Source organism: Ambystoma mexicanum, chromosome 4p (genome assembly GCF_040938575.1).
Source record: "Ambystoma mexicanum isolate Mex_15411 chromosome 4p, UKY_AmexF1_1, whole genome shotgun sequence".
Lineage (NCBI taxonomy): Eukaryota > Metazoa > Chordata > Amphibia > Caudata > Ambystomatidae > Ambystoma > Ambystoma mexicanum.
In genome coordinates, this window is record NC_090927.1 from 573,656,754 (window position 1) to 573,681,241 (window position 24,488).

Genomic DNA, 24,488 nt, shown 5'->3' on the forward strand with positions numbered 1-24,488 from the left:
CCAGTGTGGCTCATATCGCCCCCTCTCGCTAATAAACTGTGATGTTAAAATATTTGCTAAACTACTGGCTAACCGCCTAGCTCCACTCATGCCTCACATCATACATCCCGACCAGGCAGGTTTCGTCCCAGGAAGGTCCACATCCCTAAACCTTAGGCGGCTCTTCAATGTGATCAGTAGGATTAATTCAAATATACAGGCGGTAGCAGCCACCCTGGACATGCAGAAAGCATTTGACTCAGTGTCTTGGGAGTATTTGTGGCGAGTCATGGCAAAATGTAGGTTTGGTTCCAACTTTCAATCCTGGGTCAGACTCCTCTACACCAACCCAGTCGCCAGGGTCCGCACCGAGGATAGATGTTCCTCCCTCTTCCAGATAGCCAGGGGGACACGACAGGGATGTCCTTTTTCCCCGCTAATTTTCGCTATAGCAATTGAACCCTTCGCAGACATGATGCGCGAATCACATTCTCACAGGGGCTTACGCACAGCGGGACAGGTAGATATCGTCTCCTTACACGCTGACGATGCTTTGCTCTACGTCCGCTCCCCAGAAGCCAACCTAGCTCCAATCCTACATGACGTGACCCGATTTGGTCAGATGTCTGGTCTCAAAGTAAACTACTCCTAAATCGACCTTATTTCCACTCACGGACAGCACACAACCACCCACCGACCTTGAGGGTTTCACTTGGTTCCATCGTGAAGTTGCACACCGACAACTACCAGAATTACTTAGCTAACCTAACGACCAAAACTGCAAGTTGGACTAGACTCACTATTTCCTTAGCTGGTAGAATTGGTATCCTCAAAATGGTTGTGCTGCCTCAACTCCTATACCGCTTCACAAACATTCCACTATGGCCGGGCGACAACTTCTTCAAGAGGCTACGCAGCATTCGTAATGCCGTGTCCCGGGAGGATAGCTTAGCTACAACGTGCATGTCTTGGAAGCAAGACAACACAAAGCAACACAGGTTCGATCCCCGGGTCCGCGCTTAGAAACCTCTGGGTGTTTAAGCGCGTTATAAATAAGCACCTAAGACAAAAAAAAAAACGAACATTTCCTGCAACAGCGCCTCGATGCCCACGGGCTGTGTGAGCGCTTTAAAAATGCAGAAAATAAACTAATACCTTCCTTTGGCACTCCGGTGCAGTCCGGCTCAAACTGACTACACTCGCCACTCCTAAAGAATTGGGCGGGATTCGGCGCCCCCAACTTCCTCAGATACTGGGTAGTTGCTCAATCCCAATTCGCCTCCTACTGGTTCAGTACCGAGGACCCCCTTTTCCCCCTCATGTCCGACTTGAAAAACGAAAGGTCAGGGAACGAACGATTGGATCCCTAATTCTTAAGCCCATTCTATCTGATCCCGACTCACCGGACCCTGTGGTTAGCACATCACTTGCACTCACCAAAATATGGGTAATGGTCGCTACACCTAATCCGTTCCATGGTGACCTTCCACTCTGGAATTTTTCCTCTGATGTCCCATATATTCCTCAATCTATAGTTTCCCGCTGGTTGGAAGCAGGCTTCCTGATCAAGCGCAATGTATTTGAACGGGACAACTTCCTGGAGTGGTCAGACCTTCCTCCACCCCTTAGGCATAATCCATCAGCGTGGCTACAATACTCCTTGCTTCGGAGGGTCCTCAAAGTCAAGTATCCCGAGTTTCCTGCAATCCCTCCGGATGACCCCATAATAACTGAACTGTGCACTTCCGATGCCTTCAGAGGGAAAGTATCTAGACTTTATAACATGCTGCAGAATAGAGCCGCCCCCTCTTTTGTCAAGCTAAAACTCAAATGGGAGTAAGACCTTGGAGTCGAGATCATTGATGAGCGCTGGGCCCGAATGTGTTCGCGTACCTAGGAAGTGTCCTACAATTCCAGGTTTAAATTAGTACAGTTCAAGATACTGCATAGGTATCACCACACACCAACTAAATTGCACCGCATGTTCCAAGAGTTTTCACCTCGCTGCCCCAGATGTGGTAGCGACCAAGCTACTTATCTCCATATGATCTGGCACTGCTCACACCGGACACAATACTGGCAGGATATATGCTCTTCTATATCAGACATACTAGATTGTTCCATAGATCCTTCTCCTATGCGCTGCCTCTTTCATGAGCTACCCAGTCCGAAACGTGACGCCAGGAAATTGGCTGGCCTCTGTATGTTGCTGGCAGTGTGCTGTATTTTGTTGTGCTGGCTCCGCGCCCACGCACGCCCAGTGGCTCTGGGCAGTCACCTGGGCGCACGATACGGAAGAGGCCTGGGGGGACTATGCAACACCCTCACTCCAGGCCTAGGGACATCTGGCGACGATTTCGCGAACACATGTCTGCCCTGTCCTCCAGCTAAGACTCAGGAATCCCCCTTCATTCCTACTCTCCTCAATAGCTCTCTGCAGGATTTACTCCCCTCTCAATTCCTGGGCGTAATCCTCCCTTCAGTATCAGCACTAAATGTTTCATGTAATAATGTTGCATTGTATTGTAAAATCTGCTTTGTGTGAATTGCAGACTGATGCCGTGATGTACCTCTTCTGATCAGTTCTGTGTCTTGCTTGTTTCCTCAATGGGTTTTCAAGTTGATTGAATAAAGATTTTTTTTTAAAAAATGTATTTATAAATAACATGGTGGCTTCCCTAGCACGCATATCAGCTGACTGTCTAGTACTAAGTGCTACACCTATAACTGTTTTTTTGTATGCAGACAATGAAATAAATGTCATAGATTGTCAAAAAATATGGAAAGAAAACATCTTCTAGTTAACCATGGGAAACGTAAAATATTGACTATAGGACAAGGGAAAAAGCAGTCATCGAATTGCTACTATTAAGGCACAAAATTGGAAAGCGTTGACCAATTTGATTACCTAGGTTTCGCATTAAGTATAAACATTTACAGAGCATTTAGAAAAACCTAAAATATCTTTGGCTCAGCGCATTGGTGGAGTTTGGCGCATTTATAAACAGAACTGGTTTCTGGATAGAACACCGGACGTTGATGATTATGAAGCAAAGATCAGACTCTACCTTTTGATGGTACTGAACTGTAGAGCTACCAGAACTGCTCTGCCTTAAGTACAGAAAGCACATGTCTAATTTCTCCTATCTCTCCTGAGGCTTCCTGCCTCTGCCCTGCCCCGACCCCTGAAATGGTAATTGGTTTTCCAGGGGATAGATGGAATTAAAACTTAGTGTTTCCTGCTTTTTTGGATTAGATTGGGTAGTAATAAAAAGGCAGCCGTGTGCACGTATACTATCTCTGACATTGTGTATATGGACCAGTGGCGGCTGGAACATTTTTATAATTGCACAGGTGTAAATATTCCCCACAAATATGCCAGAGCAACCGAGCGTAGCAAAGAAAATGTTTTGAATAATGGGTTAAAATGGTGCATTACACAGCACACCTTCTATGAAAATTGGGTAAAAAGCAAGACCGTTTGTAATTGGTTTTCTAGGGTAACTCCAATCCATAAATGCAATAGTCACTAACAAGAGCATTTCCCAACAAATTTTCATGATTCCTTTGCCGACAATATATGCCAGTATAAAAACATTTTCATGATGGATGCACCGATATATATATACCAGTATTCCCATTTAAGAACATATTTAATGTTTGATTTGTGCATAATGCCAGTAAGGATACTATAAGAAAACATGTCCATGCTGGGTCTGCCAATATATGCCATTAAACATCTGCAATATGAAAACGGTTTGAAACTGGCTGCACCAAAATGCCAGTCTAGCCGTGTAATAACACATTCTTGCTTTATCTTAGATGCCCAGTAACAAATGACATGACACAGTAAGAAGTAGCTATACTGGCTGCACCAAAAAAATGCCAGTCTAGCTACATAACGTATATCCTATAAAAAATAAAATTATTGAAGGCAATTTTTGCTGGGCATCTATGATGGATGCCCAGTAAAAAATGCTGTTGTTCCCACAACCCATTTCTCGTACCAAAATCTTCTTTCTGGGCCAGCACACGCACACGCACACATTTATATGTGCACCCATACATCATACACTCGCAAAACACACACATAATATACACACACTCGCATTAATCAAAATACATAAAAAAAAATGTTTACCTGGGATTCCAAGATGGCCACCAGCACAAGGTGACGTGTCGGCAACTGCTCTGCAAACCCAGCAGGTTTTAACAGCTTTTCCACCACCCCAGAGCTGAGAAAACCTACTCTCGGGCGGTGGGAAGCTCAGCGAAGTGGCGGGCTCCCACACATGAACCGGCTGGGGGACGCAAGCAGCAAGGCCGCACCAGAGCAGCTGTGCGAAGCAGCACACTGCTGAGCTGTGGAGGCCGCTGTCAGAAGTCCACCATCGCGTGGGTGGTGGGACACATGATTGCCCCACTGCCTGGGGCCCTGTGAGGGCAGGGGCGGCTCAACCAAGGCATCCAAAACATCCCAGCGGAGCAAGGTGGCGTAAGAAGAGAAGAGGCTCCCAGCTGGGAGATGGGGACTGGAGAAGACTTGGCCAGGCTCGTTCCTCACTCTCCTAACCCCTCCACCCCTACCCCCACCCCCTCGTGGCGGCGGGGATATAGGCATCCTCGCTGGTTGAGGAACACCAACTAAGGAGAGAGGGGAAAGGCCCCTAAGGTGAGGAGCTGCCCGGGCTGCGGCACCACAAGGAGGCTGGTTTCGCGGGAGACAAGAAAGGGCAGCAGAGTATAGATAAGAAGGTGAGAGACCCGAAGGAGGGAAGCTACAAGACGCGACACCCGTGCGGGCCCCCCTAGCCACATCCCCAGGGAGAGTAAGCCGCGCACCGGCAGAACTTACTCACTTAAGGACACCCACAGGGTGAGAACCCAACAGGAGAACACATAAAGCAGATAGCGTGGGGAGGCTCAGAGACACGTTGGCCCATCGCAAGAACAGGAACGGCAGGAGAGTACTGATTGTTGGCGAGGGGGAAGGAAGGAATCAATCATGGAATCATCTAAAGCAAAGGCTTCAAAACAGGCAGTGGAGGACACACCGGGGCACCATCCCTACCATGTGGGACTGGGCAGAGGGGAGAGGCCCTGGCAGTGGGTCCCAAGAAATGTCAGACCAAAGGGAGCCTGATAGGAAGGAGCCTTTGGCACCCATTTCAAGGCATAACATGATGTCCCTCCAGATGATATTAACAAAAGCATTCCAGGAACAATTTCAGTTAATGAGATCGGATCTTAACATGGCCCTAAGGGAAATAAGACGGGGTTGGTCAGCTAAGGGAAAGGACGGACCTTCTGGAAAAGGGGCTCCTAGATGTGGACAAAGACACAACGGCACAGGGGGAAGCAATAAAGTAGCTCCAGGTAGCCACACAAAACCTGGAACTGCAGATGGAGGACATGGAGAATTAATATAAGGGTAAAAAAATCTCCCCGAAGCCGTTACAGACAGGAACCTAAAGGGGGAGATTCAGAGGATCTTCACTGACCTCCTAGGAGACGCAAGCCAAGAAAACATTGAACTGGATAGAATCCACTGTACCGGCAGGACAGCCAGGGGTCCCAAGGGCAGGCCGAGGGACATGCTGGTGGCATTCTCAAGATATGCGCAGAAGGAAGCGGTCCTGCATGTGGCCAGGGCGCAGGAACCAATTGCATATTCAGGCACCACAATAGCCCTCTTTCAGGACTTGGCCGGAAGCACTTTGGCCAAGAGGAGGCAGATGGGCCTGGTGGTAAGGGAGTTGACCAGTAAAGGAATCTGCTGCAGATGGACTTTTCCCCTTTGGCCTGGTATTTGAATTGAATGGGGTCCAAAAACACATTACATCCGTGCAGCTGGATACGACACAAGGACTCCAGGAAGACCGCCTCACCCAAACGGAGAATCGGTCTAGACCTTGCATATGGGAATGGACAGCAGTGGGAGAATGATGCAGGCGAAGAGTCGCCCTATGGGGCCCACAGCCCAAGCTGGGGGGTAGCAGGGGGTGAAAGGAAGATTGATGGGTAAAAACAATGGGGGAGGCATGATAATTTGACCAAATTTAAAAGGGGTGGTGGACAACTAAGGCTTGGTTTGGGCAGTAGGAGCATCGGAGAATGTTCCATCTTGGTATCAGTTAGGTCGGTAGCGCCTGGGGGGAAAGAAAGGGGGAGGGGTGGAAGAGTTTAAGGGGGAATGGAGCGAGAAGGGGGTGACATCCCCAATTTGGGGTGGGTGTGTGCAGAGAAGGAGCAGGGAGGGGAGAAGGGGAATGAGGTTGGGTACAAACAAGGTCAAATGAAGGATATGGAAATGGGGCAACAAGAAGTGAGCGGAGGAGGTAGAGGGGAGCAGAGCATGGGAGGGAATAGGAGAAGGTGGCAGCACTGTGAGTCATGGGGTAGAGTGCCCTTGGAGGATAACCATTCAAGTGGTCCACACATAACATTAGAGGCCACAACTCCCCTCTCAAAAGGGAAAAGCTGGGACTGTTTACTAGGAAACGCACCCCCGATGTGCTGGCGATCCATGAGACCCACCTCCAAAGGAAAGATCAGGCACAACTAAAATCGAAGGGCTACTCCTACTATTTGTACCGTATCAAACCTGACGAAGAAATCTGGAGTGGCACTGGTTATTAGGGATGGGCTAGACGTCAGGATCGAAGCCTCACGGGCGGATAAAGAAGGCAGATATATAATTGTGATGAGCGAATATGCGTGGGCAACATACACACTGGACTCCGTCTAACCCCCAAATGTGGGGCAAGAGGGGCTTCTGGGGAAATTGGTGAAGGTTCTAGAAGGGTTTGCTCAAGGCAACATGATACTGATGGGCGATCTGAACTGAAGGGAGTAAGGTGGGGGGTAACTGTGGGGGTGGGGACAGTGGCATCAACTTCGCTGAAGTTTGAAGCCCTTGGACTACGGGATGTATGGAGGGGGATGCAGGGGAATAGGGTAGGCTTTAGCTTTTTCTTCAACGTACACAGGACAGAATCCCATAATGACTACTTATGGGTGTCAGCCTCTCTATTGGGTGCAGTGTTGGTTATTCAGTTGCGCCCATTAGGGATTGCGGGCCACGCAGGGGTCACAATGTACTTACAGCTGCCCGGGCGGAGTGCAAAGGTGTGGGGTTGGAGGGTACGGGGAGAGCTTCTGCAGGTCCCAGTCATTAGGGGAGAATTTGAAAGGATTAGGGAGTTTTTTGCCCTCAAAGCCTCAGACACAGGGGAGTTTTTCTGCTGGGAGGTGATCAAAGCTATGATAAGGGTGGTGTTTCATCACCCTAAAAGTAAAAAGGGATAGACCATTGAAAGCCCTCGAAACCCAGCTAGAGGCCGAAGATGAGGTTAGTAGGACGGAGGCCACGAATGCCCCATCCAGGAAAACATCGAGGGAATACCATCAAGCAGTGGGCCAGCTCAATGTCTTAAGGACCAAGAAGGCAGAAAGGTTGTTATTGTTCGTTTGCCAACGTTTTTATGCTAAATCAAATAAAGCTGACAGGTTACTAGCAAGACTTCTCGGGGGGGGGGGGCATCTGGTAAAAACAATATCACAGCTCTAATAGACGATCAAGGGTACTGCCATACCCACACAGAGAAGATTCAGGAGTACTTTGTAAACTATTATATGGACCTATACACGTCTCAGAACCCACCAGATGGAGCGCATGAGGACCTCCTGGAAAGGATCGGCCTCCCCAAAGTAGTAGAGCAGGAAAGCAAGCAACTAGGGCAAGAGATTACAGAAGACAGGGTCCGGAGGGTCGTAAGGGACCTTCACCCCAATAAGGCGCCAGGACTGGATGGCTTTACAGCTAATTATTATAATTATTATAAGACCTTTGCAGGTTTATTGGTCCCACAACACCTTTTATTTCTATAAACATTCACTCACATTGAAATTTGAATAGTGTTTCTACCAACTAAAATCGACTGGTGATTTATGACTGGGATTGGAAAGGGGCAATACTAACCTAACATACAGAGGAACATGTTAATTCATCCCAAAACATGGCCGCCATGTTTCCAAAACAACGGCAAGTGAAGAAGGACTTGGGTCCCTAGGGGTTTTAATAACAACCAGAAAGCCCCAAGTGAGAGGAAATCCGACGCTTGTAGTGCGAGCATCAGAATTTTCAGGTAAGCCCTGGGAATGGGAGGGTAGCCCATTCAAGATACTTACACGCTTCATATCATGCAGAACAGAACCTCTCATCAGTAAACTGAAATGAATTTGCAAATGATGGGACTTAGACCCAAATATAACGTTTTTTTAGCATGTGTTTACCAACATTATGCATTCTAAAATTGTCAGCACCCAGGCAGTACCGTGCCTGGTTAAACAGAAGCCAGCAACTGTGAACAATTGCTGTTTATAATTGCATATATCATGTGTTTATAGTAGTATGCACGCTACACGCTGCAAAATTTAAACAAGTAATTTGACTTTTACACTTGCTTGTTTGCACAGGTGGGATTGAGCCCAAGACTAAAAGTGCTTCATTTACAACAAGAACATTATTCTTTGTGTGAACCCTAATGACACATTAAAGGGTAAGAGATGATTTACATGTAACCCACTGGCAGTAATAAAGTAGGCAATCACATTTAGTGACCGCAATGATACCGTAAACAGCACTTTGAATAAGATGAAATACAATTAGCAGGAGTTTCCTAACCTCCCTCCCTTCCACCTTTGTTCCGTTACAATGGCGCACATATATCTATCTTTATAAAAGTCTGGTTCCTTAGAATGCACGAGGTGTAATGTGGTTTTTGAATAATATATGGTATGGGTCTAAACACTGACAAGATTTTTCTTTTCTTTTTTGTTTTTGAAATTGACATGGTTTTCATTTAAAAGTTTCTGAATGTTGTATTTTTATGTTTTTCATTGTCTTGACTAATGAAACTAGCCCGGATTTGAAAAAGGCAGAGGTTGTACGCCGAAACACGTGTCATCCAAGAGGGGCTGAAAATTCAAAATAAAAAACTTTATCAAATACAACGGAACTTTTGGATTTGTCATTCATAGCAAAAGGAAATACACCAGTAATTTATCTTGGTGCAAATAAGTGCAGGCACAGTTGCAACTTTTCCTATATCCCTCTTTGCCCTAGCACACTCCTCATCATACCAGGTATTTGCCATTCCCCACATTCTCCTTGATCGCTGCATATGCCTTCCCTTTTAGTTTCCTACCAACCCAATTTGCCCACTTCACTGTTTTCCTGGAAAGACCAGCTAATGCAGTTATTTGGTTAGCCCTCAGGCTAGTGAAGGCAAGTCCCTGATGCGCGCACGCCAGAATTACTACAACCCTATAGGGAAAGAAGCCAAGATATAGCTTGCAAGGATAACCAGGTTTAATTGTACAGAATACAAAATATCAGCTCTGCTGTTTGTGAACGTTCGGACTCCAGAAAGGTTGTTGGTGCCTTTTGAGAGGCCACAGCGTCACTAATGACATCACATATAGGGTCTGAACCCGCACAGATGATTAAGACATACTACATGATCCTGCTAGATAGGGGATGCCAGGCTACAATTGGTGCATTTATTCAGCCGTCTGTTGAGTCCCACATGGGTCAGCTGGGCTCATCTCTTCATGGAGTGAAGGTCCGGTCTCTCATAAATTACATTGTGAAAACTCAAATACTATGCTAAGCCTACTATTGCATCACTGTGACATTCACCTCGAAGGCTCGGGACTGGTGCTAGGGGGAAGGGTGGAAAAAATACAGTCCTAATGACCCACACATTCTAGGCTTTGTTGATACCGCTCCTCTTGCACTCAAAGCTTCCACCTTCGTTTTGATCTATAATTTATCCCTCCCTGTACTTCGTTTTACAAAGGATGTATTTTATGCTGAAGCGTGAAACAGTCGCACATGCTTAGATCTTTTATGGTCACGTGGTTTATGCTTGGGGCTGGAAGCCGCTCAGTATCATGGAATGCAGAGGTGTGGGATCGGGTCAGTGGTGTGGGCTGTGGCTCTGGGTTGGCTGTGTGGGGGTTAGAGGCATGCTGGAAACTTGGTTGTGATGAATGGCACTGTGAGGAGCTTGGTGTTGTCTCACTGCTTTTCAGGGCGCATTCCTCCCAATGATACCAAGTATTTGCAACAGTGAAGGGACAAGGGGGAAGTGAGCTTCCGTGAGAACGGGTGGTGCAGACTCATTCTGCCTTAATGATTTGGGCCTAGTGGAATCCTTCCTTGGAGCTAGGCTAGTGCAGCACGGCCTTGCAAGCCTGTGCCTCAAGCCTACAAAATGATGTTTCTTTCTATGCACCTTCTAAGGTTATGCATCTATTATTCGCGTTAAGTTATATCCGCGCCAAATTGCATAGTGCGGTCCCCTCCCCACTTGTACACTGCACAATCTCATATGGGATTTGCTTCACCTGAAAGCATCAGGGGGTGGCGGGGACAGGCTAATTTCCATCCCAACACTAGCATCCCTAGGGTTCCCACTAGTCACAGTGCGAGCAGTAAGGGACAGAGGGGTGTGATCACTCTCGCTCCATTCAACTACTACCAAGTGCCCAGCTCTAACTTAGCTAATGCCTGTACTTCGCTACTGTATAGCGTGGTTACTCTAGCCATCAGTTACTGTGGAAACTAACATTCGCCTAAATAACTGAATGGCTTAGTGGACAAGTGTCCCCATTTTTAACCCCACCTGCTCAGCGGGTCAGGATGGGCCGCTGCGCGCCTCAGATACCACAAAAGGAAAACTGAGGCACCGTGCGTTTATGTTGCCACTTTAGCACGTCGCACTGACTTACTTGAAGTCCATGGGAACATGAGAACTCCGCTCGCGTATTGGTGCGATATGAGAATTATAGCGTGAGAAATTCGTCTGTGCAACCGCTATCTACATAACACAGAGCATGGACGCGCTGATTTGTATACGCTTAACTGGATCATTCTGACACACATTGATCTTAGACTTGACGCGAGAGCTATTGGCCATGATGACGGACAAATTGTCTGAAAAGCATTGGCATTTGTAGCTTTTTGTGGCAGAGGCTGCTTATTGTAGCCTTGAAAATGTGTGGCCTCAATACAACTGGCATTTTTCCAAAAATGATGAGTGTCAGGAGTATTGTAGTTTGTTAACTAAAAAAGAAAGAATAAAAAATAAAGAAAAAAATAAAAGGGGGTTTGAATCCCTGGAATTGAATGTTTATCGAGTCTTTGAACTAGATCAAGGGTGTGCAACCCTGTAGGAAGGAGCTTCCACAGTGGAACCAGGAGCTACCAGATATGCCCCTTTCCGTCCATTTTGTATGAACCATTGTGTTTATATGTGTATTAGATATTAGGTGTGTTCTAATTCTTCTTTTATTAACATTCTCAAATCCTCAAAGTTAATGTCACATTTACATGTTTGGAAGGCACCAGTTGGCCCTAGGAGCCAAAAGTAGCTCCTGGTAGCTGTTGGGATTAAGCTAACCAGTCTGTACTATGCTTGAAGTAGGAGCTAAATAGCTCCCAGCTCCCCTCATTTTCGAACTCTGTAATGGTAGCGTTCTAAAGCTGATTGCAGCCATCTTCAAAGGTGAGATTCTCTTCCTCAAAACCAACACAAACATTTGTAAAACTTTGCAGAGACGAATGACTGAGATAATGGGGACGAGCAAAGCCACGGCAGTCTACGAAAAGTGTTTCTGCGGCAGGGCACTACCGGGGCTAACTTAAGTCCCATGGAAGCTCCGGAAGACCAGGCCGCTAGAAGGCAAGGCTTTGTTTTTCTAAAGCCTGAAGCTCTGGCGCATAAGTGAGAGCGTATTTGTGGCACTGTCCCCCGTCAGGCATTCCTTTCACTAAGAGATGCAGGGATCGTCACCCTCACACCTGGGGTGAGAGGGTAATGATAGTTACAAAGGGATGCCTGCGTGGGTTGGCTCCATAAATAAGGAAGGAATGGAGAGCCAGGAGGCGACACTTGCCAATGATGCATACTGCCAGTAGGCCATGCCCCCTTTAAGAGCCCCCCTCAGTTTCACGTGCCACTTAAAGCAGTGGGTTTGAGCATAATGAATATAACTAGCCTAGACACGTTACCTTAGTTATATGTTGTTCCTAGCATAAACATTTACATGGGGAAACAAACTTGGCATTAAAATACAAAAGCAAATATGACTCTCTTTTATTTATTTGTCAAAAGTGTACATGTTGGCTATACATACGAACTGCATTTGATCAGGCCTGTTCTGTATAACATAGCACATTATGAAGCTTCACTTGATATGTATGGCTCACATAAACGCAGTGATTTGGTACAGCTGTAATGACCCTTCTATGGGAGGGACATACACAACAGCTTTACAGTGTTGAAAATGTTTAACAGATGCTCTGCTTTCTTGCTTTTTCTAGATTCATCATGGTTGTGGACTGGATTGGGTTTTGTTATGCTGTCATGCTGGCATTTGGTGGTGTGCTGGGATACACAAGGAAAGGTAAGAGCTGCAGGGAGTTGACATCAAGCGTTTCTGTGACTGGGAACAGTGCAACATGGTCAGGTGAAGGGAAGAATGCAGAGGGGCATATTCACTCATAAGTAACACAGCTCCTGCCTGCTCATTGGGGACCAGTATTGAAATGTGTGCAATGTGTGCAATGGGGGTCGGGTAGGCAGCCTCCGTAAGCTGAAAATTACCTTATCGTCTCGCCCTCATTTTACACTCCCGATTTCAAGGTTCGTACCTTTTTCATTAAACCTACATTTGGTTTAGATTCTTTCTGAAGATTTAAGCCTTGAACAAGAATACACTCCTTAAATGCAGTGTCTTATAAATAAATGACAAATAAGAGCTCTGTATTGATACCTGGTGCCTTGTTCCTGGTTTGTGTATTTCTGTATGACACATGTTGCCCTGTGCTTTTGTACTCCCTCCCGTTTCATCTCCTATTTGTCCCAAATCAATTGCTGAATCTGATCAATTGTGCCCTGAAGTGGAGCTCATGCTTGATAACAGCCATTCCTTTTCATGAGTGGGGGTGAAAGGGCTTCGTTTGCACTCATTACCCACTTGCTCAGAATCCTTTCCCTTCACACTGTTCCTTCTCAGGTGAGAGAGGGAGGGGCTTGCTAAAGCACAGAATCATAAAATGTAAGATTTGAATGTCCACAATGAACATGTATGAGCAACAATTCTAAATTAATACTTAAGTGTTGGTTTTTGCTTATTTTTCTGCTAATTTTGAAAACCCAACTTTGTTTTACTGTTGGATGTGCTGATCAAGCCAACCTTTACTTTAAAGCTACAACATGCTTCTGCGCATAGTGTGCATATGTTTCCTTTTGCTTCAACACCGTTCAGGGTTTATCTTGGGTGCAGCATGAGATATTAGATGTGTTCTGCTTTACATACATGTCCCAATCTCAATTTATGTTGCATACCTCATTTTATAAAGAATGAGGTTCTCGTTCGGTTCACATACTGGACAAAGTCAAAGAGCTCTTGCTGCATCCGAAGTCTGCATTCGCAGACGGGTCCACTGTGGCACGTAGGCCACACAGACCGCATGACCACAACTTGTCTAACCTCAATAGCATCTCCCTCAATTTTATGATCATCTCCAAGTTGTTTAAGAACCCTCTGCATAAAAGGACTTTAGCCGACTGAATCGCACAAGCCCTGTAGCCAGACATTTGTCTGTGGTCGTTTTGTAGCTGTTCTGCAATGCCTTCTTGCTAGAATGTGGGTCTACTATGGTGAAGCAGTGCTGAGCTGCAGCAGTGAATGTGCCTCTTCTTTTTGGTTGACAAAATTGCTGCTCTTTTGCCCATGGGAACGCAAGCACATTTTCTATATTTAAGGAAGCCTGAACACGTGACTGATGCTGATCTTTGCATGATCGTGACTGCCTCTTAAGACTGGATCCGACATCTCCAAAAAGCAATGGCAGAAGGGGCCAGGCAGAGGGGCAGCATTACTCTGGTGCAGCCCCTCTGTGATATGGGAAGGGGAGACTGGGCACCCCACCCATGACCACACCAGGTAGATTGTTGCACTGACATGTAGCTCTCTATTCCTGGCTTACCATGTTCCCACAGTATTCCCTAACTTGTGGCCTGATGTCAAGAACTGACTTTATCACAGTACACTAATATCCTTTGCTGAGGAGATTCTTTGTAATCGGGTAGTACAGCATCCCCCTAGCTTCTGGATCCACAGGATGTACATTTTTCACACCAACTTTTCGTCATTTCTGATGGTGCAGTTGTTGGATATGCTGCTTCTAAAACCTTGTAGACTGAGAAACAATATTCTGGATTCAGTATTATACACTTTTCAACTGATCATCTCTGCTGGATCATGTACAAGCCTGTTCTACAAGAATCAAGACGATTTCTGTGGCATTTTTCGATCATGGAACAATCTGTAAGGTGAGTAGGTGGGCTACCCCACACACATCCTGCAGGCAGTAAACTCTTGAATCTTCCTCTTGGGAGGGAGGCAAAGAAGTCCTTGGCAATCGTTTTGCCTAGTGTCCCTGCCTCCCAAAAACACTTCTACCCATGTTGGACATCTCTTGTTGAGCCGTGAGTGCTCTTGGGAATTTGGGTACTTTATCAACAAGTGAACAGACATGATGCTCTTATGTCGGTTTTATGGTCAGGCTTAGTATTTATTCAAAGCCTTCAATGTCTACTTCCATGTTATATGCCTGCACTACTGGTCTCCTTTCTTGGTTTGCCACAGTTCTAACATATGATATAACTTCTGTAATGCCGAGATTTCCATTTCCATGTTGCCTGTGGTTCATCTCATAATGTTTGAATGTCCTGTATTCCCCGGACTCAGTAGTAGTTTGCTTATTGTCGGATCCACTCTCACATTGATTCTTTCCACCAGCAACTATATTGTTGTCTCCATGTGTAGGACTTTTGCCATGTTCATCTCTGCTCCTCTTTGTTGGTTCTCTTTTAGATGTGAACTCTTCCCACACACAATTATGTTTCTGATTAGTTGGTGATGTTGGGAAAAGAAAGGCTATAACCATTCATGCAAGCCTTTACCCATAAACCTTTAGCGTCCTATTTAGAATCTAAGTAACAGACGCTTTTACCTATGTCTAAAAAGAAGCCTGGTGGTACACAATGACTTGAATACATTATCGGCTGCGCTCCAAACAAAATATGATATAGCCAAATGAGCTCCATCTACACACATCAAGATCTGTGCAAAAAGTTTATTGTGTGATTGCAATTGAAAATAATACTAAACATTGTCTTTTAGTGCTCTTCTTTCTTATTTAAGACCATAATTGTCTTGAGCCCTATGGGCTCTATCTTTCATGGCAGCAATTGCAAGTCTGTTCCTGAATGTGCATTTCATCCAGTGAAATGAGGTTTCTCAAAATGTGATCTTTGTTAGTAGGTTTCCCCCAACGGTCTTCAGTTTTACATTTCTGTATGCGCAGAGCACTGCTGAGAAGGGGCAGAATGGGGGCTGCACTCATGCTCCTTTTGCGGCCTGCCTGCACCCTACCATGTCTCTGAAGCAGGGTGATGAGAGGTGCCAAGGAAGTGGACCATAGCCTGAAGCTCAAAATACATGTGAGGCAGAAGACCAAGTGAAATACAGGGTCACACAGCCGCTCTCCAAAGGACCCGATCCGGGTGTATGAGTAGTCCAAAGCTTTTTTGAAAAAATATATACTTCAAAGTAAACAAAAAATGTATCTTTCGATTGAAAAAATAACCACAATATTATGATTCAATTGTTTTTCAAGATGGTTTTATCCACAAGAATTCTATCAAAATAATAAGTCTCATAAAAAATGAGAGATCACTAATGCTTTCTTAGTGAGGAAGAAATCGCCACATTCGCTTTTTCAATCAGACCAACAAATTGCCAATGCATTTCGGAATTCAATTTCCTTCATCAGGGCAGGTCTACAGGTCATGTATATAGGTACATAGATTTAACAATGATAAAGAAAACAGTTCATCATAGTACAAAAATCATCACATAATAGTGCAGAAAAACACATGTTATAATATCAATTACATACCATTCAGTTGAAGTCGCAGAAGAGGGTGCAGAAGTAAGTGAATAGGGTGGAAAATAGAAGAAAAGAGAACAATAAGGCTCTGTATGTTATCCATGGAGGATAGTAAAATGAATGCAGAAAGCATTTTACCTGAGTATGTGAACTTGAATACATGGAATGTAGCGTGGTGCATGTAAAACATGTGAATATCAGAAGCTGCCTGACGTGAATCAGCGCAGAAATCCAGCCGTCAGAAGATTGGCTGCAACCAAAAAGTATACGAGTTTGAGGGTCGGTGAAGTCTGTGATTAAAAGCAGAATTACAACGTTAACCGCGCTTACCGTGTGCAACGCGGGGGACAGGAGTTCTCCTCTTGCTGTCTCGCGTTTGACTGTGGCTTTCGCATCGAAGCGTTGCCGAGGCAACGCTTCCATTTATTACCACGTGACCGCAAAGCCGCCCGGATGGGCGCGCGGTCACATTTGCAAGGCTGCTATGGAGCCAATGAGCTGATGCTGAGAGGATTAAGACATTTACCTGCTCTAATAGATGTAAATGGGAAATAATGGAGTGTAAAAAGGAGAAAAGTAGAGAGTTTGAGTTTGGGTGTCTCCAAATTCGTCTCAGCCAGCTCCCTTCTGAATATTTAGACAAGAACTATTGGAACAAACGTATTGCTATGTTTAAGAATTTCAAATATTTGAAACACTTGGACGTATAATCAAGTGGTGCCCACTCATCTTCCTTCCCATAGCCTGAAGCTGCCAGCCAAGTCCCCCCTGTAACATGTACGCTAAAGCACACATCCGTTCAGTAATAAGTGTTCATGAATGCACTCTGCCAGGCCCCCTGCATAGGCCCCTAGGAGTGCATGGCCTGGGGAGCTTCCCCCCCTCACCCCTCCGTTTTATTACTTCTGGCTCTGAAAATGAAGGGTGGATAATCTGATGTTTCATCAAAGATGAGTATGGACAGACACATCAGTACCCCTTAAAATGACGCCCATGACATGTGTAGCCATAGGCCTGTCCTGTATCGATGTTTAACGCATATAGAGCATGCATGATCTTTAAGTGTCTAAAGGGACTAGCCCTGGAATACTTAAGCAATCAAATCTTTTTGTATAACCCTTCGAGGACACTTGGGTCAAGGGACCAATTGTTGCTGAGCAACCCCTGGTCAGTATTTGTTACCAGAGGAGACAGAAGATTGGCAGTCTTTGGTCCTAAACTCTGGAACAGTCTACCTCAGAAGATCAGGGAGTGTCAGGCACTTGTCCTGTTTCGGAAGGCCTTAAAAACTTTCCTATTTAAATAGTAATAATCCAGTTACCTGGTGACTTCTAGCTGACATAGTAATAATAATCCAGTTACCAGTGACTTCTCTTCCTCTCTCTAATCGCATTCTATATGCATGTGGTTCCAACTGCAACTTTATACGGTTAAGTCGGTCTTAGACGTAGTATAAATACTCAATCAAAATCAGAGTAAGTGAACGGTTCCCAGTCACTGTTTATGCGGATGCACTTTGGTGGCGTTTCCGGGGAAAGTTAAGCAGCCATACATGGTGTTATGTTATGTTATTGCAGGCTAAGTCAACAGAGCCATCATAGTAGCTTATGAACTCGGGCCACTACCCCACTTCTGTTCTTCATGGTCCTTGCAGCTTGCCCTAATTAGCAGATGTTGACTGTTGCATGTTAGGCTGATGGGGGTGTATGAATTGTATTCCATTAGACTCTGCTCCCTGGATCCTGGAAGGACAGTGGCACAGAAACCCAGAAAAAAACACGGAGCAGAGGGGAGAATCATGTCTTGCAGCACTGAAAGGGGAAATGCCCCTCCCTGCTAGCTATAGACTCACTCCAAGGTGGGTTTTGAGCTGCTTACTTACCTCGACTACTGGTTTGAAGAAAGCGCAGACTATCCTGCAGCCGTCTGGTGCCTCAGGTGAGCGAATAGTTCCTCCAGTGGCTGGTAAAAGAGACATAAAAGGAAAGTGTCCATTAGGGTGCTGACGACAGCGGGGGATAACGGATGTACTCCTTGGAAGCTGAGCGGAGAAGAGATGACTTCTGCATCCTGAGAGAAGGGGAGCTCTCAAGCTGTGGGTGCCTGGAGTGTAGGTGGAGATAAGTCACGGCACAGCGTGGGTAACCTGACAAACTGGCTGTTACTGGGCTGGGGCCACCTGATTAGCTACTCTCTATTGAAGGGAGGCACTGGTGAGTTTGGACAGAAGACTGCTCAGGCCTGCTAAATGACAGGAATACAGCTACTGCAGTGGGAGTGCAAATAGTCTGGTGCCGGGGTGGCTGCAAGCTTTGTGAGTGGTGGGAGAGACACGCAGTAAAGTGACTGATACCACAACAGCATGTCCAGATCGTATAAAGGAGTGGAAGCAGCAGTCCAAACTGCAATTTCGAAACCCCCAGCCAGGTTAAGAACAGCAAAGTGATGGCGGAATCTCCAAGTGGGGCTTCTCAATCATCTCCCGTGGACCCCAGTGGTGCGTTCAATGACATTAAAGCCATGCTTCACCAACTTCAAGCTGGCATACAATCGTTAAATGGGAAGCTGGACACCCTAACATGCAAAGTGGATCACATGCAGGTGCGTTTAGAAAAGCATGGAGAAAGGCTAGATTTTCTATGGTCTGGTGTCAACTGTAGAAGATGTGTCCTCCACTGCATCACAAGATCTCGTTCAGATCAAAAAGGTCCTTAAAGAACTGGCAGTGAAATATGAGGATCTGGAGTCGAGCTCTAGACGGAATAACCGGAGGAAAGTGGGGGTGCCGGGGTCCAAAGATCAGAGACCAATGGAACACTTAGTCATGACCAGACACTTGGTGGAGAGGAATTCTCGGCCTTCTTCATCGTACAGCGGGCACACAGAATCCCCAGTGGAAGAAACCCAATTCCTGTAGCGCCAGCGAGACCCATCATAGCCTGGATGTTGAACTACTGGATTGAGACGTCGCTCTATGGAAATCCAGGGAGAAAGGGACAGGGGCATGCAAAGGGGACATTATCTGTTTTTTTTTTTTTCCTGACTTTTCAGACAAGGTACAGGCGTCCAGGCGAACATACCATGATGTCAAGATACGCTTGAGAAAGAGGAGCATAAAATACGCCATACTTTTTTCAAACCCCGGAAGAAGCCAACACCATCCTTGAGTCGCTTCAGAGACGCAAGGGAAATAATGAGCACGGGGGTCACGCCCCATGAAATATATACACGGGCTGATACAAGATGACAGTATTGCAATAACTGTGTTTATGGTTCTGGGCAAGGAAAGTATATTGTTGCTGGGGTATTGGGATGGTTGAGTTCGGGTGTAGCCCTCGAGCAAGAGCAAATGGCAATTGCTGATGCTGGGTGAGTGGGGTGGTGCCATGAGACCGTGACCTGTCCGGTTATTGTACCAATACCACAGTGAGTATATGGAAGACTGTATCCATTAAAACGACCATATCGAATGTACCGTCGAGTTGATGACAGCCTACAGGAGGAACTCCCTGAAGGAATATGAGAAAGAGCTAAGAAAATTGACTGATGTCATAAGAAATAGTGCACGACGTCCTGAAATACTGAATGAACACTATGTATGGATCCTAGAGGAGAAATGAAGTAAAGAATAAAGTGAACTGTAAAGTGTAAATAAAGAAGATTACACTGTAAAAAGTGCTTCAGAAATCAGAAGTATAAAGAAAGTACATATGCTGATGGATCAAGTCATTGTATAGGCTAGCTAGAAGTAGTGAATAGAATGTAGGCGGAGCCGCTATTGCACAGAAACCGGACATTGTTATCATGAAATAATAAGCCAAAGAATCATGACGAGAAAATTGGAAGGCTGTGTTGCAGTAGAATAGCAGATTATTGGAGCTGCGTTGTAAGGCTGTCTGGCCTGAAGTCTTGAACTGAGAAGTCGAGGTCCGCTATCTACGCTGAAGAGGACTGTGTGTGCGGAGGATGTCCTCTCGCGTTAAGGTGAAAGAACACAAAGGATGCCAGGTCTTAATTCATTTTAAAGTATTTAAAAGTTTACATGAGCAGAATCGTGGCCTCTTGTCACGTGAGTCAAGGCTGAAAATAGGGCTTGAACTGGAGTTCAAGACACAATCGCGAGTGCCCTCACTCCTGTTGCATTCCCAGGACAAGAATACTTTGCAAGGCCAAGCACAAAGAGAATTTCATGGCAGAAGGCATGGGTGATGAGAAATGTTGGGCTAATTGGGTGGTAGGGCAGCCTTGTGTCCTATCTACTTGCACCTGGGTCTTGGTTTACGTGCTGCTAATTGAAACGAATGTTCCAGATATGGCACAAGCGTGCCAAACCAATTGTATTCGTCCATATAACGAAGGACCTTATAGTTTGAGAAACCAATGAAACACTGTAACTGATTTTTCTTAAATGACACGTATGAAGAGGTAGGTATAAGTTGTCCGCCTAATATCGGGCAGCCAAAAACAAACGTAGCTCCTATATGATTGTATATCTAGATGTGTCTAGATGTGTCCCTTAACCAATCCTTAACCAATCCCAACCCTTGAGAATTAGCATACATACGTTGATGTTTGTTGTAACCTCCCTGTTTTGGATAATTGCTAATAAAACAGCAACTTGTCATCTTCTTATTTAGACTCGGAATTACTCTGGTGTAATTCCGTCTAGTAATAGATGCACGTTCCAAGGGCCATAACCTCAGGACTCTGAGGGAGGCGGTGGTTACGGTACTGTTAAATCCGTGTAAGAGGCTGAGGACGGCTCATACTGACCTATTTCACTTATTAATTTAGTTAACAAAATATTAGCTACGCTATTAGCGATGCATTTGGCACTCTCCATGCATAATTGTGTAAGGTTCGAACAGTCTGGATTTATCCCCAGGCGGTCAACTTCCTATGGCTTTTCGGTGTATATTTGGTCTATTGTCAGTGGTACGTCAGGAGGATTCAGTGGTGACGGCACTGTTGGATGCAGAAAAAGCATTTGACTCTGTAGAATGGTGCCATCTATTCTTAGTGTTGCGGAGAATGGGGATGGGAGAGGAATTTCTATCATTGGTTTACTTGCTGTATATTGATATTGATATTTTATTTCTATTGTGCTTGTACACAAGTGTTTCATTTGCCTAATGCGCTGATTAGGGTAAACGGCCAGCTGACGTCAAATGTTTTGATGGGAAAAGGCACAACACGGATGCCTGTTGTCGCCTTGGCAATAGAGCCATTGGCAGAGACTATTAGGGACAAGCACCTGCACAGGGGGATACAGATATACAAGCATAGCGCAGTGATGTCCCTATATGCAGATAATATGGTGATATTTGCCGGGGACCCGCTAGTTTACTTGGGACCGATTATGAAAGAGGTGTTGGAATTTCAGGGTTCGGGGGGGGATGGGGAGTACTCGGGCCTGAAAATTAATATTGCGAAGTCGGTGTTCTTTCCACTTACTGAGAATACAGAGCAGTTTGCTGATGGTTTAGGGTTCCATTGGCATGTGACCCCCCTACTAGATGCCTGGGGATAGATATTGCGTGATCTCCTACGGTTTTGTACCAACAGAATTGCAAACGGGTATTGCAACGCACCCGTGTGGTGCTGAACAGGTGGACGGGCCCCCCCAACTCTGTCTTTACGGACGAATTTCAATGGTGAAGATGGTTCTCCTCCCACGTTTTCTATGTGTTTTTGAACATGCTAATAGCAATAGAGAAGTCACATTTTCACGAGATGCGATCTGTGATACCCCGATTCATATGGGCGGGCAAGCAAGCACATATATCATAGAAGATCCTTGTTGCACCATTGGCTGGGGGGGGGACTAATGCTACCAGATTTTGAGATATGTTAGGAGGCGGCTCAGGCAGGATTCTTGGCACACTGGTTTGAGGGAGGGAGGGAGGGAGGGAGGGAGAGATGGGACAGAGAGGAAGGTATCCAGTGATCTTACCTAATAGAAAATAGAGAATGAAATTTTAACAAATAGAAAAATACCCAAAAAATACCACATTTTCCAAAAAAAGATATGTGGGGTAAGGGGTTACATCTGATTTGTAGCCATATGGGGTAGGTTACTCAACATGGGGAAACCATATAAAACTGTATTTTTTTCCGTATTATGGGTTTGTTAAAATGTAATTCTCTATTTTTGGGTTCGATAAAATCACATAGATCGGAGAGGAGGCATGTAGAAATAGGAAGGGCGCTTGCAGCACAGTCTTTGCTACGGGCAATAATAGTAACAGCCCCCGGAAGGTCCTCTAGGGTGACAAATATAGTGGAGTTGTCTTGTAGATCATGTGTTCGCATTGAGAACAAGGAGCGTGGCAAGGTTTTGTACTCCCCTAAGTTACCTGTCGTCCATATCCCAGAGGTGCCACTGACTAGCAAGCTTGGATATGTACAATGCATGGAGAGGCTGGGTATTGTGCGTTTTGGGGATTTTTTTCCCAGATGGACAATGCTACGTCTTTAGATGTATTCCTGTATTTCAGGTTAAGAGACTCCCGGAAGACTCCATTTTCTACTTTTTCGGGGAACCAGAAGTAGCTGCTACATAGACGATAAGATAGAGCGGCTGGATTCCAGCAAATTTGTGTGTAGCCTTTATAGTAAGGCGCAGGACAGCAGTATAGGGTGGGCAGAATCATCTGGACCTGGACTGCTCTGAAGGGCTCTCTGAACGGAGTGATATCTGAAGAGGTGTCGAAATATTGCTGTGCATAGACTAGGAAAATAGCCCTTAAAAGTAGATACAAATTCATTTTAAATATCTTCACCAGTTTTATTATCCCCCGCAAAAAAGTTACATTATCTGTTTCCTAGATGAGTGTGCTTTTTGCACCATGGCATCAGCTGATTTTCTGCATGTGCCATGGAGTTTCCCTCCAATATTTCAGTTCTGGGAGGAGGTCTTTCTAACAGTAAGAATTATAACTGGAGAACTGGGGCAGCTTAACCCGAAAGTGGCACTACTGGGATATACCAAACGGATTGCTGGGCGGGTACGGAAGCTAGTTGGGTTATTTTTTCTCCTAGCTAAGCGCAGGGTGCTGATGGTGTGGGGGCGAGCGAACTGTACCACAATGAGGCAATGGAAGGAGGATATCCTTTATTGTAATGAGATGGAAATGGAGTATAGAAGACTAGTCCACCCATGTGCCAGATCTAAATATATTTGGGACCCTTATAAGCAATACCTCATTGCGCAGATCTGCAAGGAGGACCCTTTGTCTGGAGAGGAGATGCCATGATTATATACCGTCCTAAATTGAGGAGGGATCTGATGAGCAATTAATGTATGCCGGAGGAGGGGGTGCAACCTGGGGACAGTGGTATGACTATAAATATGGGTATGTCGAGAGGCAACTCCATGGCAGAAAATGCAATTCATATACGTTGATGACGGGGAATAAACTATGTATGTCTATGCGGTTAAGAGGAAAATGAGGGTAATTTGCTGACCCACTCTTTCTTCCTTTTCTTGTTGTAACTGATGGAAACCAATAAAGAGTTTTAAAAAACAGTTTGTGAAAATAAATTAAGAAATAAAACTAAATTGAAATTTGTATAACAGATTATATATCCAGACACGGCTCAAACACGTTCACGCTGCACATGCAAACAGTACATGTATGATCGCAAACACTGAGCATACCTGCATAAGCTGTGTGCACACTGAACATTCAGCCATGCAATAAACCGATACACTTGTACAATGGCTATGAAAAAAAAATAAAATGATAGGCTCTGTCAATACTTTTTTGGCTGTACTCTTGCAGGATTGTGGGATCCTGCCGACGTGTGAGGAGTGAAACCTTTTTTTAAATGTATTGTATATAATCATAAGACTTTTTGCAAATTATTAAATTACATAATACTATTAACACATATTCATAGACAATACAACACATATAAAAATATCAAATACAATAGTGAAGATCTCTAAGCTATATTAGTTAATTTGTTTTTACACTAAAAGAATATCACAATTGATAAGAATGTATCTAAAATAACCCAAAGTTATCGGTGCACAAGTCGGTGCTTATCACCCAAAGCGTAAATATTTTTAAGTCAGCCAATACAGTTAGAGCATTAAAATACCATCCTCTGCTAAATGTGCAGGAATACAGTGTGTAAATTCACAATATGAATAAATCGACCTGGACCAAAACAATCTGTCTAAAATAGGTTAATGACTCATAAGCTTATCTTTTATCCAATTTGCAATCATGCCAGAGCAACGTGAACCAATAAGGATTTGGTATTTCAACAATAGTTTAAGAAATCGGGGGACCTTATCGAATCATATTTGTTCAACAGACCCTCATAAGTGCATGTGTATAAGAAACCAAATTTTAGGCACTCCATGAAAAGACGTTTAGCTGTTTTGGGGATCTGCTGCAATGTACAAACTCGAACATCTTTTGTCGGAAGGAAGCTTTAACTGGTGTGAGACATATATGGTATCAAGAAA

The 24,488-nt window shown here is 45.0% G+C and overlaps 1 protein-coding gene across 1 annotated transcript in view; it reads left to right on the forward strand.

Moving 5' to 3' along the window:
• Nucleotides 1–24,488, forward strand: part of TMEM14A (transmembrane protein 14A) — a 322,096-nt gene that overhangs the window by 76,538 nt on the left and 221,070 nt on the right. The window contains exon 2 of the mRNA XM_069606104.1: nt 12,371–12,453. Within this exon, the coding sequence (XP_069462205.1) occupies nt 12,371–12,453 (83 nt within the window). The remainder of the gene's footprint in view (nt 1–12,370; nt 12,454–24,488) is intronic.